This window comes from Anabrus simplex, chromosome 7, assembly GCF_040414725.1.
Source record: "Anabrus simplex isolate iqAnaSimp1 chromosome 7, ASM4041472v1, whole genome shotgun sequence".
Lineage (NCBI taxonomy): Eukaryota > Metazoa > Arthropoda > Insecta > Orthoptera > Tettigoniidae > Anabrus > Anabrus simplex.
The window spans coordinates 4,269,341-4,283,733 of record NC_090271.1 but is presented as its reverse complement, the minus strand read 5'-3'; the positions used below and the strand labels follow the sequence as shown (position 1 = coordinate 4,283,733).

The 14,393-nt window shown below is 36.6% G+C and overlaps 1 protein-coding gene across 5 annotated transcripts in view; it reads right to left on the bottom strand.

Annotated features, from left to right (window-relative positions):
* Nucleotides 1-14,393, bottom strand: part of Noc3 (Nucleolar complex protein 3) — a 504,473-nt gene that overhangs the window by 253,005 nt on the left and 237,075 nt on the right. For all 5 annotated transcript variants that reach the window (XR_011018581.1, XR_011018582.1, XM_068228554.1 and 2 more), the window contains exon 8: nucleotides 8,106-8,294. Coding sequence is in view for 3 of the 5 variants with exons in the window: in XM_068228554.1 (XP_068084655.1) it covers nucleotides 8,106-8,294 (189 nt within the window). In the remaining 2 variants the exon portion in view is untranslated. The remainder of the gene's footprint in view (nucleotides 1-8,105; nucleotides 8,295-14,393) is intronic.

The window sequence follows — 14,393 nt, the reverse complement described above, 5'->3', positions numbered from 1 at the left end:
ACCAGTTTTTATGTATCAATTGTTTGTATTATATATTCTCATTGAACTGATTTCATATGCCTTCCACTATGTATTAGACATCTATTAATGACTACGGCTTTAAGCCGTACAATCTTACGACGTCCTAATTAACAAAGAACTACATATGTGTTTATCATTTTATTAGATCTATAGTTATTTCATTGAACATTTTATATGTACTACCTTTGAATCCACTAGTTTTTAGTATCATTTGAATGTAATGTATATTCTCATAGAACTGATATTTTATGCCTTCCACTATCTATTAGACATCTATTAACGACTACGGCTTCAAGCCACCTTCTCTTACTATAGTAGAATCAAACAAGTCCTATTCAACAAAGAACTACATATGTTTTTATCAAAATATTTGATTTTTAGTTACTTCATGAACATGTTTATAACTAACGTGAATCTTACCTCTCTTATAATCATCAAACACATTTTTGAATATCTTTAACCAGATGCCTGGTAAAATAATAAGGTCTTTGATAATGACTGAAGATGCCTCACAGTGAGAGGCGAAACATGTCTCATCTGAATAATGTTTTAAAGTGAATGCCAACTTCTTGTAATGTATTGAATAGGTGAAAATATGATGTTAAAAATTAAATAACTGGAAAGGAGGTTCAACCTATTCAATACTCAAAGGAAAGAAACGTAGCAATCACATTTCTATTTAAATGGGACCGGTTTCGACCTTAGTCTAGGTCATCATCAGCCATAAAAACATATAAAATGTTTATGAATGTTGGAGGTCAGTTCCACACTCTGTTAGGCACAAAGACACGACACCACATTCTGTCCTGCATAAAGTCACAACACTACTAATCAACATACGAAGATCAAAAAGGCTTGAATTCGCAGACGAACAGATCTGTAGTAGAAAGCCGCCAGCTTCCGGTGACCAGCGCGGCACACTCAAGGTCACGCGCTGCGGCCAAACACCAAAGTAGAGTGGAGAACGTTTCGAAGGTCCAGAACCTGTCACGGCTGCGGGAAGCCAATTACGTATATAAAAATATACGGCGCCAATTAGTACAACTGAATGAGCACCCGTACTCCAGATAAGAACTTATCTGGAGTACGGGTGCTAAACTAAAAACTGTGCTAACCTAAGAAAAAAAAAAAAAAGGAATGAAAAATAAATGATACAGATGGAAATGAACAATAGTTGCACATGGTGAGGCTGCAAACTCATAGTTTTTAGTTTCAATTATTGTTTTTATTAACACCTGTTTCACTGAATTATGTCACAGTGAGTTGCTTTTTGCTCCACATATTGATGTAAATATAATATATTTGTGCTAATTTTGTTTCCGTCTAGGCTCTCTCTTGTTTGTTTTTTCATTTGTTCCTTCATTATGTTTTTTGGCATTCTTTAACTTGTATTATGTAAATAATATCAACCACTCTCATTTTTCACTGAAGATGGCTCAAACGAGCCGAAACATGTTTGAATGTGTTTACTCCGTCTAATGATGGAATATATGAAGTATTGAATTAGGAGGATACTCCCATTTTTCCACCTTTGTAAAGTGGCTTTACGTCGCACCGACACAGATAGGTCTTATGCCAATGATGGGATAGGAAAGGCCTAGGAGTTGGATGGAAGCGGCCGTGGCCTTAATTAAGGTACGGCCCCAGCATTTGCCCTGGTGTGAAAATGGGAAACAACGGAAAACCATCTTTAAGGCTGCCAACAGTGGGATTCGAATCCAGCGTCTCCTGGACGCAAGCTCAAAGCTGTGTGCCCCTAACCGTATTGCCGACGCGCCCAGTGCTATCAATATTAATGGGAATTATAGAAGAAAGAATTGGCTGAGTCAGCAAAGAGGATGCATCTGGATGTGCTAGGAGTAAGCGATATTCAGGTAAGGGGAGATAACAAGGAAGAGATAGGAGATTATAAAGTGTACTTGACGGTGTTAGAAAGGGAATGGCAGAGTATGGGAAAGGGCTGTTGTCAGGAATACCTTTGCACGCAACATAGTTTCTGTTAAGCACGTAAATCGGCGAATGATGTGGGTGGATTTGGCAGTTGGAGGAGCTAGGATGAGAATTGTCTCAGTGTATTCACAATGTGAGGGAGCAGATGAGGATGAAATTGACAAGTTTTATGAAGCTATGGGTGACATCGTAGTCACAGTCAACCGCAAGTATAGGATAGTGATAATGGGCGATTTCAATGCGAGAGTTGGAAATAGAACAGAAGGATATGAAAGTATGATTGGTAAATTTGGGGAAGATATGGAAGCTAATGGGATGGGAAGAGATTGCTGGAGTTGTGTGCTAGTAATAAATCTTTGGATGGGCAGGAAAAAAGAAATTAAAACTGTTTTAGGTCAATCAGGTGAACTCATAACAATCCCAGGGAATCACTGGAGAGGTAGAGGGAATATTCTGAAAATCTTCTCAACGTAAAAGGAAATCCTCCCAGTGGTGTTGCAAACAACCAAGCTCATGGGGAGGAGAAAAAAAATGATGGTGGAAAGGATGGTAAATAAATTCCATTGTCATAAAGCAGGAGGAATAGATGAAATTAGACCTGAAATGGTGAAGTATAGTGGGAAGACAGGGATGATATGGCTTCACAGAGTAGTAAGATTAGCATCGAGTGCTGGTAAGGTACCTTCAGACTGGACAAAAGCAGTAATTGCCCTATCTATAAGAGAGAGAACAGGTAGGAATGAAACAAGCTATAGAGGTATCTCATTGATTAGTATACCAGCCAAAGTATTCACTGGCATCTTGGAAGGGAGGGTGCATTCAGTGGTTGAGAAAAAGTTGGATGAAAACCAGTGTGGTTTCAGACCAAAGATGAGCTGTCAGGATCAGATTTTCAGTGTGCACCAGGTAAATGAAAAATGTTAATAGAGGAATAGACAGCTGTATTTATATTTCGTAGATCTAGAGAAAGCATACGACAGGTAGAAAGGGAAAGGATGTTCACCATACCGGGGGACTATGGGAACAAGTGTAGTTATTAAAATCAATCAAAGCCATTTATGCTGACAATTGGGCTGCAGTGAGAATTGATGGTGGAATGAGTTGTTGGTTTAGGGTACTTACAGGGTTCAACAAGGCTGTAATCTTTCACCTTTGCTGTTCGTAGTGTACATGAATTATCTGTTGAAAGATATAAAGAGGCAGGGAGGCATTCGTTAGGTGGAAATGTAGTAAGCAGTCTGGCGCCTATGCTGACGACTTCGTCTTAATGGCAGATTGTGCCGAAAGCCTGCAGTCTAATATCTTGGAACTTGAAAATAGGTGCAATGAGTATGATATGAAAATTAGCTTTTCGAAGACTAAATTGATGTCAGTAGGTAAGAGATTTAACAGAATCGAATGTCAGATTGGTGATAAAAAGCTGTAACAGGTAGATAATTTCAAGTATTTAAGTTGTGTGTTCTTCCAGTAACTGAGATTGAATCAAGGTGTAGTAAAGCTAATGCAGTGAGCTCGCAGTTGCAATCAATAGTATTATGTAAGAAGGAAGTCAGCTGCTGGACGAAACTATCTTTACATCAGTCTGTTTTCAGACCAACTTCCCATTACGGGAGCGAATGTTGGGTGGACTTATTATATCTTATGCATATGTTAGAAGTAATGGACATGAAAGTAGAGAGAATGATTGATGGTACAAACAGGTGGGAACAATGACAGGAGGGTACTCTGAATGAGGAGATAAAGACTAAGTTAGGAATGAACTTGATGGATGAAGCTTTACACATAAACCGGCTTCGGTGGAGGGGTCATGCTAGGCGAAAGGAGGAGGCTAGGTTACCTAGGAGAATAATGGGCTCTGTTATGGAGGGTAAGAGAAGTAGAGGTAGACCAAGACGACGATGGTTAGGCTCAGTTTCTAACGATTTAAGGATAAGAGGTATAGAACTAAATGAGTCCACAGAACTAGTTAACAGATAGTGTTGTGGCAGCAGATAGTAAAGTCGCAGAAGCTTGCAGACTGAACGCTGAGAGACATAACGGTCTATAATGATAATGTACGTATGTATGTACATTTAATAATAAACAAGTCCACCATATCGCAAACATGTTTAAAAAGCTAAACTTCAAAATAGCCTTCAAAACTTGTAACACAACCACAGATATTTTACACGATACCAATTGTATAAATCATAGCGATAAGTTCACCAAATCAGGTGTTTATAGACTGAATTGTAAAAACTGTAATGCATCTTATGTCGGTCAAACAGGTAAGAGCTTCCATAGAAGATACTTAGGGCATGTTAACGTTCTGAAATATAACAGATTTTTGGCCAAGGGACAGCACATGAGTGATACTAACCATAAGTTCACTAATATCCACCAAGACATGAAAATTCTTAAAGTTATACAAAAAGGCCCCCTGCTCAATATTATGGAAAATTGTTTCATCCATCTGGGACAGTTTTTCAATCCTAACTTCAATCTAAATGAATTTTCAGAAAAATCAAACATTTTACTTTACCTTTTAATTCCTATCTTTAGTAACCATGCATCAGATAAAACAAATTCTTTCTTTTCTAATCTCTTTAAATTCCCCTCTCAGCAGCAGTCTTTCTTTCCTTATCCTTCAGCCCCATGTTAGACACCCCTTCTCTCCTCCCCATTCCCCTACCCACCTCTCTCTATCTACTCCTTTGTTCATAGTGCCTGCTTCCTACAACAAGTCAGTGCTGGTTCCCTATCCACTCCTCTGTTTACATGGCCTACCTGCTTTCTCCAGCACATCAGTGCTGCTTGTACATCTGACATTAGGTGTGAGACTCAAACAATGTTTCTCCATTAATTTATTTTCTATATATTTATTCACTCCCAATTCTGGCTATCATTTCCAGATTTACTTCTTTGCCTGAGGTCGTAAGTCAACTTAAAGACATCATATTGTGACAAGAAGATCGTTACCTTAATTTTTGTTATTATATATTGTGACATTTCATTGTTCTGATTTAAAAATACGGAATTTAAAAGTTGTAATTTGCCGTGAATAGCGCAAAAATGTTTGTATGTCAAACGGCAGAAAATACAAGTCAAATGATACGAGCAATAGGAATCATAGTGACCGAGATAAAAGTACTATTTTGAAATTGTTCAAGTGAACAGAGAGAACAATAGAACAATGAATTGAAATAAGCAGCCGTGAAGATCAAATGAGTAGTCTCGTATAAGAAGGTGACATATTCTGAAGCTAAAATATCAAATTTATCGCTAAAAACTGAAGATATTACAAGAACTTGTTTCCGTGCATATCATACGTATGAGATTTTAAATGAAATACGAAGGAGGAGATTGGGATTGCATGGAAGAAAAGTGAAATGCATTTTAAAACGCTAGCATTTAAAGTAAACTATAGCAGATAAATTGATGTCACATTTTACTGTACACAGCAAAGTAATAGTACAAAGAGAAAGATGTTATTAATATTGTCTTTGAATGTGTTTTTCATGCATGCACCCGAGATCGACGTAATGGTTTGCTAAATCAAAGATGGGATTGACGACTGATGGAATCCAGCCGACATCACCAGTGAACAATTAAATTGATATAATAAATCAGGTAGTTCAACCTATTCAATACAAATAAATATGAAATGTATAGTTACATTCCTATTTAATTAAAAGCAGAAGCGGTACCGGTTTAACCCCAATCTGGGTCATCATCAGCCGAATAAAACGCACAAAAGAATGCATGGGTAAGACAGAAATTAAAGATCAAGTCCACATAAAAACAGTTGAATAGGCAATATAAAATAACGGGGATAGGTACTGTAAAATTCAGAAGAAGTAGAAGGTAAGTCACTTAAAAGAAGCAAGGCGCAATGTTCTTTATCTTTTATCTTTAAATCACCCGTGAATACGAGGTCGATTACCGAGACTCCCAGATGACCAAGCCGATGACCACAGAAGAACGTACCCGAGGAAGGATGTAGCAGTACAACAACTACCCCGGCCACAGGCAGATGCAGAATAAGATAAGTTTCACAATTTATTTTAAGATCATTTATGTTTTTCTTTCTTGAAGATAGTTGTTGATTGATAATGTTCGGAACAAATTGGTCGTTATATCTTTGTGAAATGTTTAACAATACGTAGTTTCGATGCAAGTGATTCAATACTGATGCATTAAGGAAGGTTATAGGTAGTCTTCTGTAAGATTCACATACATCCTCAGGTAGGAGAGTGAATATATGTCAGTGAAGTGTTACGTTAGCAATATTTCAGTTAATTCTCAATAAGCCATGCCAAAGATAGGGAGTTTTTTGAAAAAGAAGTATGATACATGTTTATATCAAGTCGTAGGTTACTGCATTCGTAAATATTGACGACTTATTGCCAATTTTAAGCTAGTATAGGTTAAAAGTGAAGATATATGGATAAGTGAGTTGCGTATTGCTATGCATATGATTAGTTGTTGATCCATTAAGTGTTATTTCAAGTAGTTATGAAATGAATTTATATGTGCGTTACGAAGAATCGAGTAATACCGGCACGTGATGCAGTATAAATATATGAAGAAAATATGAGAAAGGGAATATGAGATTATGGATTAATGCTGTATAAGAGAAAGTAGTTGTTGAATTATGATAAATATGAAGACGTATAAGGAAAGATTTTCATACAAGGTTAAATAATGAATGGTTAGGTAACGCAAATATGGATCAAGGTTATATTCAATGGTAGTAATGATGTTTAAATATGGAATGACTTATATTACGTATTGGCAATTTGGTAATAAACTTACGAGTCAATAATAGATAATAATCATCAAAAATAATTTCAAGTAACCTATAATTAACACTCATATGGCTATTTCGAAGATAATTTCATATTATGCATATGGTTTAAACCAATTTAAGCTAAAATAGCAGGTCATTAATAGGATATACGATCTTAGTGTCTTCATTATGACAGCCTATGAGGAATTAGATATTTCACCCATGGTATTCCTTATCAACTTGCAGTTAAATGATTGAATTTTATGAAGTGGTAAGACATAATTACAACCTGACGACAAGCCTTTGAATCTATTTAGGACAATTTCACCTATTTCTAAGGAAAATATTTCGAATATAACTATTTATGATTAGGCCTAATAATATATTTTTTAAAATATTATGGTAGGTAGCCATTGGAAGCTACAAAACAAACTAATCTTATTCTGCGCATACCTACGTAAACATTTAATTGTGTACACTGGATATGAAAGAAGTGATATGAGTAAATCATTCTTAGGACCACTACCAGATATCTTTTTTATTATTAAAAAATTTTAAAACTTACAAACATATTAATCAAATAATTTTCTTTTAACATAAGAAACTCTTGAATGTGTAATTCTTTAATAAGAAATGTAGATGTGAGAAGCTATTTATGTTAGGTCAAAAATAATTTTCATTTATTTCAAATCCATGCAGATTTATAGGAGAAGAAAATGAATTTAAACCGCTGCTTTAAGAGAAATATCATTGTAAATAATGATGAATATTTGAACCTAAGTTTTAACTTATCCATCATATACTAGTTTTTGTGAATAAATAATAGTTATTAAGTTTTAATCCATTATTGTTATTTATAGATTATAATAGTATATAAAATTATATCATAGCTGATAAGAAATTGCCGATCATGCAGTTGATTCTAGGCTGAAAGGTCCGTAAAACTAGCCTAACGTAAATGGAAGAAAGATAGTGAATAACTCCGTCGAAGTCACGTAAAATTTTTTATACTTGACATTATCCTTGAGAGGTTCACTGACACTAGCTGCAGATTTTCTTGAACGCCACGAAATACGGACTCGGAATGGCTCAATATATTTTAATGTTATAATTATTCCTACAACATTGTCTGGTTTACATGCGTTTAAGTTATCATATGATTTGTTTTATTTTTATTTGGCTGAAGACGGCCACTAAGTGGCTGAAACAAGAGTCAAGACTTATTTAATATCATTTACTTGATATATTATATTGAAAAGGTCTTGTCAATTTATTCTTATACTCTCTGAAAGAGGGTCTTCTACAAGCTAGTAGATCAGGTCAGGGATCGATGAGATCATAATACAGTACAAGGTGATGTACTGACCTTCCTTTCCTTTTTGGACATTCTCAGCAGCTTCTGTTTGTGGTTCATGTATTTCTTCTGTTTAATCTCTGCCTCCTTCTCCTGATCCAAGTTGGTATCCTTTATTTTAACAGCCAGTAACACTGTGAGGACCTGGCAGTGAGTCACATGGGTGAGGCGTTTTACCAACGTGTTGATACACTGAACAATCTGCAAACAGACACATTTCTATTATACACTATAAGACAGGTGTTTTACCAACATGTTGATACACAAGACAATCTACGGACACATTTCTATTATCACACGACGTGACACGTGTTTTACCAACGTGATGACACACTGAAAAGATCTACAGACATATTTCTATTATAACAATGACATGTCTTTTACCAACGTGTTAATACACTGGACAATCTACAGACATATCTCTATTATAACGCTACATGACACATGTTTTACCAACATGTTGATACACTGAATAATCGATGATGCTTGTTGTTTAAAGGGGCCCAACATCGAAGGTCATCGGCCCCACTGAATAATCTACAGACACATTTCTATTATAACATTTGACCCACACCCCCTCCCATCGCGGATACAATCCAGCACAAATAAATACAGTGAAAGAGATTTGAGGTGTAGATCACGACTAGGAAAGGCCAAAGAACACAGCCTTGAACTGGAAAGGAGCCTGATTACCAATAAAAAGTAGTAAGAGACTAATTCCACAAGTAATAATATTCAAGTACAAGTAATGCGAGTTTATTAATACCGTAAAATAAATGCAGAAGGAAAGAATAAAAGGAATCAATTAAAAGGATAAGAACGGGTACATACACGAGTAGACTTGGTCCAGTTGGTGGCATAACATTGGTACATGAGCATGACGTTATCAAACTCCAAGATAAAATTAAACTTTCAATGAGCTCATTCAGTTAAACAGAATATCATTATTCAATATGCCAGTATAAATATTTGTGTTACAGATCAAGCAGATCGTTCTTTGCACGGGTTTAATATTATCATCTTTCTCACACACGTTTCAACTCAACCCTCATACCAACAATCACCATAGATCGTCCATCTTCCATGCATCATGGAAAAAAAAACCCGAGCAGCAAAAAATAAAATGTTAGATAACAGCATGGCACAGAGAGAAACATCTCTGGACCAAGGAAACAATATAAATAACCAAAAGGAGAATCCCAGGCATGCGCATAGCCTAAATACAAGAAACATAAACATGGCGGCCCCATGGGTGAGCGGCCAAGACAGGTGCGAAGACAAAAGAAACAGCACCGTACGAAAAGCAAAAATAAGATACAGAAACAAGATTAAAATATAAATTTAGCTGACCGATACGTCATTCTTTCACTCCCCTCTTACACCAACATACCTGCACACATTCAGACACAGCCGGGGTCGGCAACCAATACGACCACAGCGCCGGTTAAAAGGTGAACTCAATTTCATATAGCATGACTCCAAGGTCACAAATGAGGTCCCATTAATATCAAAAGTTGCGTGCACAGCACAAAGGAATTAGCTGGGGGATCAGCGAAATCCTATAGTCATGCACAAACCCATCAGGGTTCGCACTTTGAACGACACGAGTGGAAGCTTGCGCCGACACGAGGGGCAAACAGTCATTAGATGGCGGATTACATTAGAATGCAGTGCACATGAAAAGAAGTAATATGAGATCCAAGTATCAACATATCATAATCACAATAACCATAAGAAAACATGCAGCCCATTTATACTGCAGAGCGAAAAGACGCATATCAATCAGCTATGAATAAGAGAACATGTACAGTAAAACCTCGTTAATTCGAAGTCGTTGGGACTAAAAAATCGGACTTCGAATTACGCGATTTCGAATTAACCGCCAATCCGCAATTCAGAAGTACCAACCCTTGCCGCGTTATAAAATATTCTAAGGCCCGTTACTGCATGCATTTAACCTTGATTCACAGTTTATACCTTTCAAATGCCAAGAAAAAAGAACTATTTCCAAAATGTATCGAAGAAGGTGCATTTACAGTATTCAAATAATACACTCGGATATCTCACGGGTAAACATAACCTCACGCAACGAAAGAAAGAAAATGCACGATTCAAAGACGAGGAGAAATCTATGCTGGCTCCCATGTGCAGGTGCTTTATTCATTAGATTATAATGTATGGGTTTTAGATGCCTTGTATTCACACAGAAAGTACCCGATGCCCTTAAAATCGAACTTTCCTATGACTCTATCCTTGAACGATTTCCCGCCATGGCACTTCTCTCGTACTTTGGAAATGTAAACACTTGCTGCGTCACAAAGTGTTCTAAGACCCATTAATACATGCAATCACCTCGATTCACAGTTTAAACCTTTCGAATGCCATGGAAAGAACTATTTCCGAAATGTATCCAACAAGGTGCATTTACAATGTTCAAATAATGCACTTGGATAAATCACTGACAAACATAACCTCACGCAACGAAAGAAAAAAATCACACAATTCGAAGACGAGGATAAATTATGCTGGTTCCCCTGTGCAAATGCATTATTTTTTGGATTTCATTACTGTTTGCATTTTTATTATACATGCTTTGTACTGGCATGGAAAGTGCCCGACGCTCTTAAAACATTGTGGCTTATCGAAGTTTCCTATGACGAGGGGATAAAGTATCTCGCTTCCATGTGCATTGCAACGCACTACTATGACCCCCATCCCTCACACTGTACGATTTCCAGGCTGGCATTTCTCCTTTAAAACCATAAGACCGTTTGGGCTCGCATTAAAATAAAACAGTGCAGTTTCACCGGCAATGTCAATATTGTTCGGTGCCTACGAATTTATTATATTTGCCACGTTTTTTCGTCAACTGTCGGCATCGCCAGTGTTCGCGGATTCTGTTTTACCGCACACTGCATGTTGCGTGATATTACGGCGTTCCTTAAAAGGTTGAACGCAAAAGAATTCCGATTTCATTCAACTTAGCTATCGTGAAGCGCACTGTAGACCCATCGAAGTGAGTGTAAGTGCGGAAAGCCACCCCTCCACGATCCGGAACGCGCGTTCTATTATGACGCGGAATGGATACATTTCGAGTTGAAATTACTCTGTAACATACTATTGTTTTAAAATGTAAAGGCAGTTTCGAATTAAAAGTCTGAATTTCGGTAATGGGGCCGACATTGTACTTCGAATTACGAATTATCCGTATTTCGAATTAAACAATTGAAATAACATGCAAAACTGTATCTCATGTTTCCGGGAACGAGAGCTTCTTCGAATTAGGCGGGATTTTGAATTAACCGATTTCGAATTATCGAGGTTCTACTGTATTACGAAAGAACAGTCAAACAAATAATAACATGAAAGAATTACCATACCTGGAATATATTAACCAGCAAGGTAAGAAGGAGGAAGGTAGTATAGGCTAAGTTTGAATCTTTTAAAAAACCCTTGGTAATCCAAAAATGCCACTCCAATCTTTGTGGGGTCCATTTTTATTCTTCTCTTTAAACCAAAACAAAGATTCGAGTCAAACAGATAAAATTAGTATCTCATCGAAAAGATCGACCATCCGTGTTCACCATCGAGGGAGCTGCCCTCTCTAGTACAATCATGGAAATAGTTAAGTCATTCATAGTGAGGCCGGAAGAGGCCATTAGCAATAAGAGAACAGTTACATTTATTAATTTGCCATGCAGGCATGGCTCACACTACATGAACATGTTTTACCAACGTGTTGATACACTGAGTAATCTACAGACACATTTCTATCATAACACTACGTGACACGTGTTTTACCAACGTGCTGATACACTGAACAATCTACAGACACATTTCTATTATAACACTACATGACAGGCGTTTTATCAAGGTATTGATACAATGAACAATCTACAGACACATTTCTATTATAACACTACGTGACACGTGTTTTACCAACGTGTTGATACACTGAATAATCTACAGACACATTTCTATTATAACAATACGTGACACGTGTTTTACCAACGTGTTGATACACTGAACAATCTACAGACACATTTCTATTATAACACTACATGACACGTGTTTTACCAACGTGTTGATACACTGAACAATCTACAAACACATTTCTATTATAACAATACATGACACGTGTTTTACCAACGTGTTGATACACTGAACAATCTACAGACACATTTCTATTATAACAGTACATGACAGGTGTTTTACAAATGTGTTGATACACTGAACAATCTACAGACACATTTCTATCATAATACGTGATAGGTGTTTTATCAAAGTGTTGATACACTGAACAATCTACAGACACATTTCTATTATAACAATACGTGACACGTGTTTTACCAACGTGCTGATACACTGAACAATCTACAAACACATTTGTATTATAACAATACGTGACATGTGTTTTACCAACGTGTTGATACACTGTACAATCTACAGACACATTTCTATTATAACACTACATGACACGTGTTTTACCAACGTGTTGATACACTGAACAATCTACAGACACATCTCTATTATCACACTATGTGACACGTGTTTTACCAACGTGTTGATACACTGAACAATCTACAGACACATTTCTATTATAACAGTACATGACAGGTGTTTTACAAACGTGTTGATACACTGAACAATCTACAGACACATTTCTATTATAACACTACGTGACACGTGTTTTACCAACGTGTTGATACAATGAACAATCTACAGACACATTTCTATTATCACACTACATGACCGGCGTTTTATCAACGTGTTGATACACTGAACAATCTACAGACACATTTCTATTATAACACTACATGACACGCGTTTTATCAACGTGTTGATACAATGAACAATCTACAGACACATTTCTATTATAACACTACATGACACGTGATTTACCAACGTGTTGATACACTGAACAATCTACAGACACATTTCTATTATAACAACACGTGACATGTGTTTTATCAATGTGCTGATGCAATGAACAATCTACAGACACATTTCTATTATAACAATACATGACAGGAGTCTTATCAAGGTGTTGATACACTGAACAATCTACAGACACATTTCTATTATACCAATACGTGACACGTGTTTTATCAACGTGTTGATACACTGAACAATCTACAGACATATTTCTATTATAACAATACGTGACACGTGTTTTAGCAACATGCTGATACACTGAACAATCTACAGACACATTTCTATTATAACAATACGTGACACGTGTTTTACCAACGTGTTGATACACTGAACAATCTACAGACACATTTCTATTATAACACTACATGACAGGTGTTTTATCAACGTGTTGATACACTGAACAATCTACAAACACATTTCTATTATAACAATACGTGACATGTGTTTTACCAACGTGTTGATACACTGAAAAATCTACAGACACATTTCTATTATAACACTACGTGACACGTGTTTTATCAACGTGTTGATACACTGAACAATCTACAGACACATTTCTATTATAACACTACGTGACACGTGTTTTACCAACGTGTTGATACACTGAACAATCTACAGACATATTTCTATTATAACAATACGTGACACGTGTTTTAGCAACATGCTGATACACTGAACAATCTACAGACACATTTCTATTATCACACTACGTGACACGTGTTTTACCAACGTGATGACACACTGAAAAAATCTACAGATACATTTCAATTAAAGCATTATGTGACGTGTTTTAACAACATGAGAACACTGAACAATCTAGAAACACATTTCTATTATAACACTACATGACATGTGTTTTACCAATGTGCAGATACACTGGACAATCTAAAGACACATTTCTATTATCATCATTTAGCGTTTGGCTGTACATTAGTCAAAAATAAAATACGTATTTCCAGTTTGATTTTCAAGTTGTTAATGAAGTATATTACAGCTGGACCTTCTTCCACAGAGTCACTGAAGTTGCCACTACAGGAATATGTCCGGCAGTCATTCACTATGTGCCGTATGGTCTGTCTGGGAGCACCACAACTGCATTCTGGCGAAGGTATATATTCCAACTTGTAGAGAAGATATGCACATCTGCCATGGTATGTTCTTATACTGTTCAGTGTTGACCACGTTCTCTGGGGTAGGTGAAAGCCACTTGGTGGTGTTGTGGTGCTTGTGATGTCTTGCAGCTGACATGGAATGTTTTTTACCAATTCTTCCATCCAGGTTTGCAAGAGGTTGAAATTATTGTTCACCAGCTGTCTGGATGGAGGGGTTCCGTGAACATAAACGTCTGGCTTCATCAGCAATGAT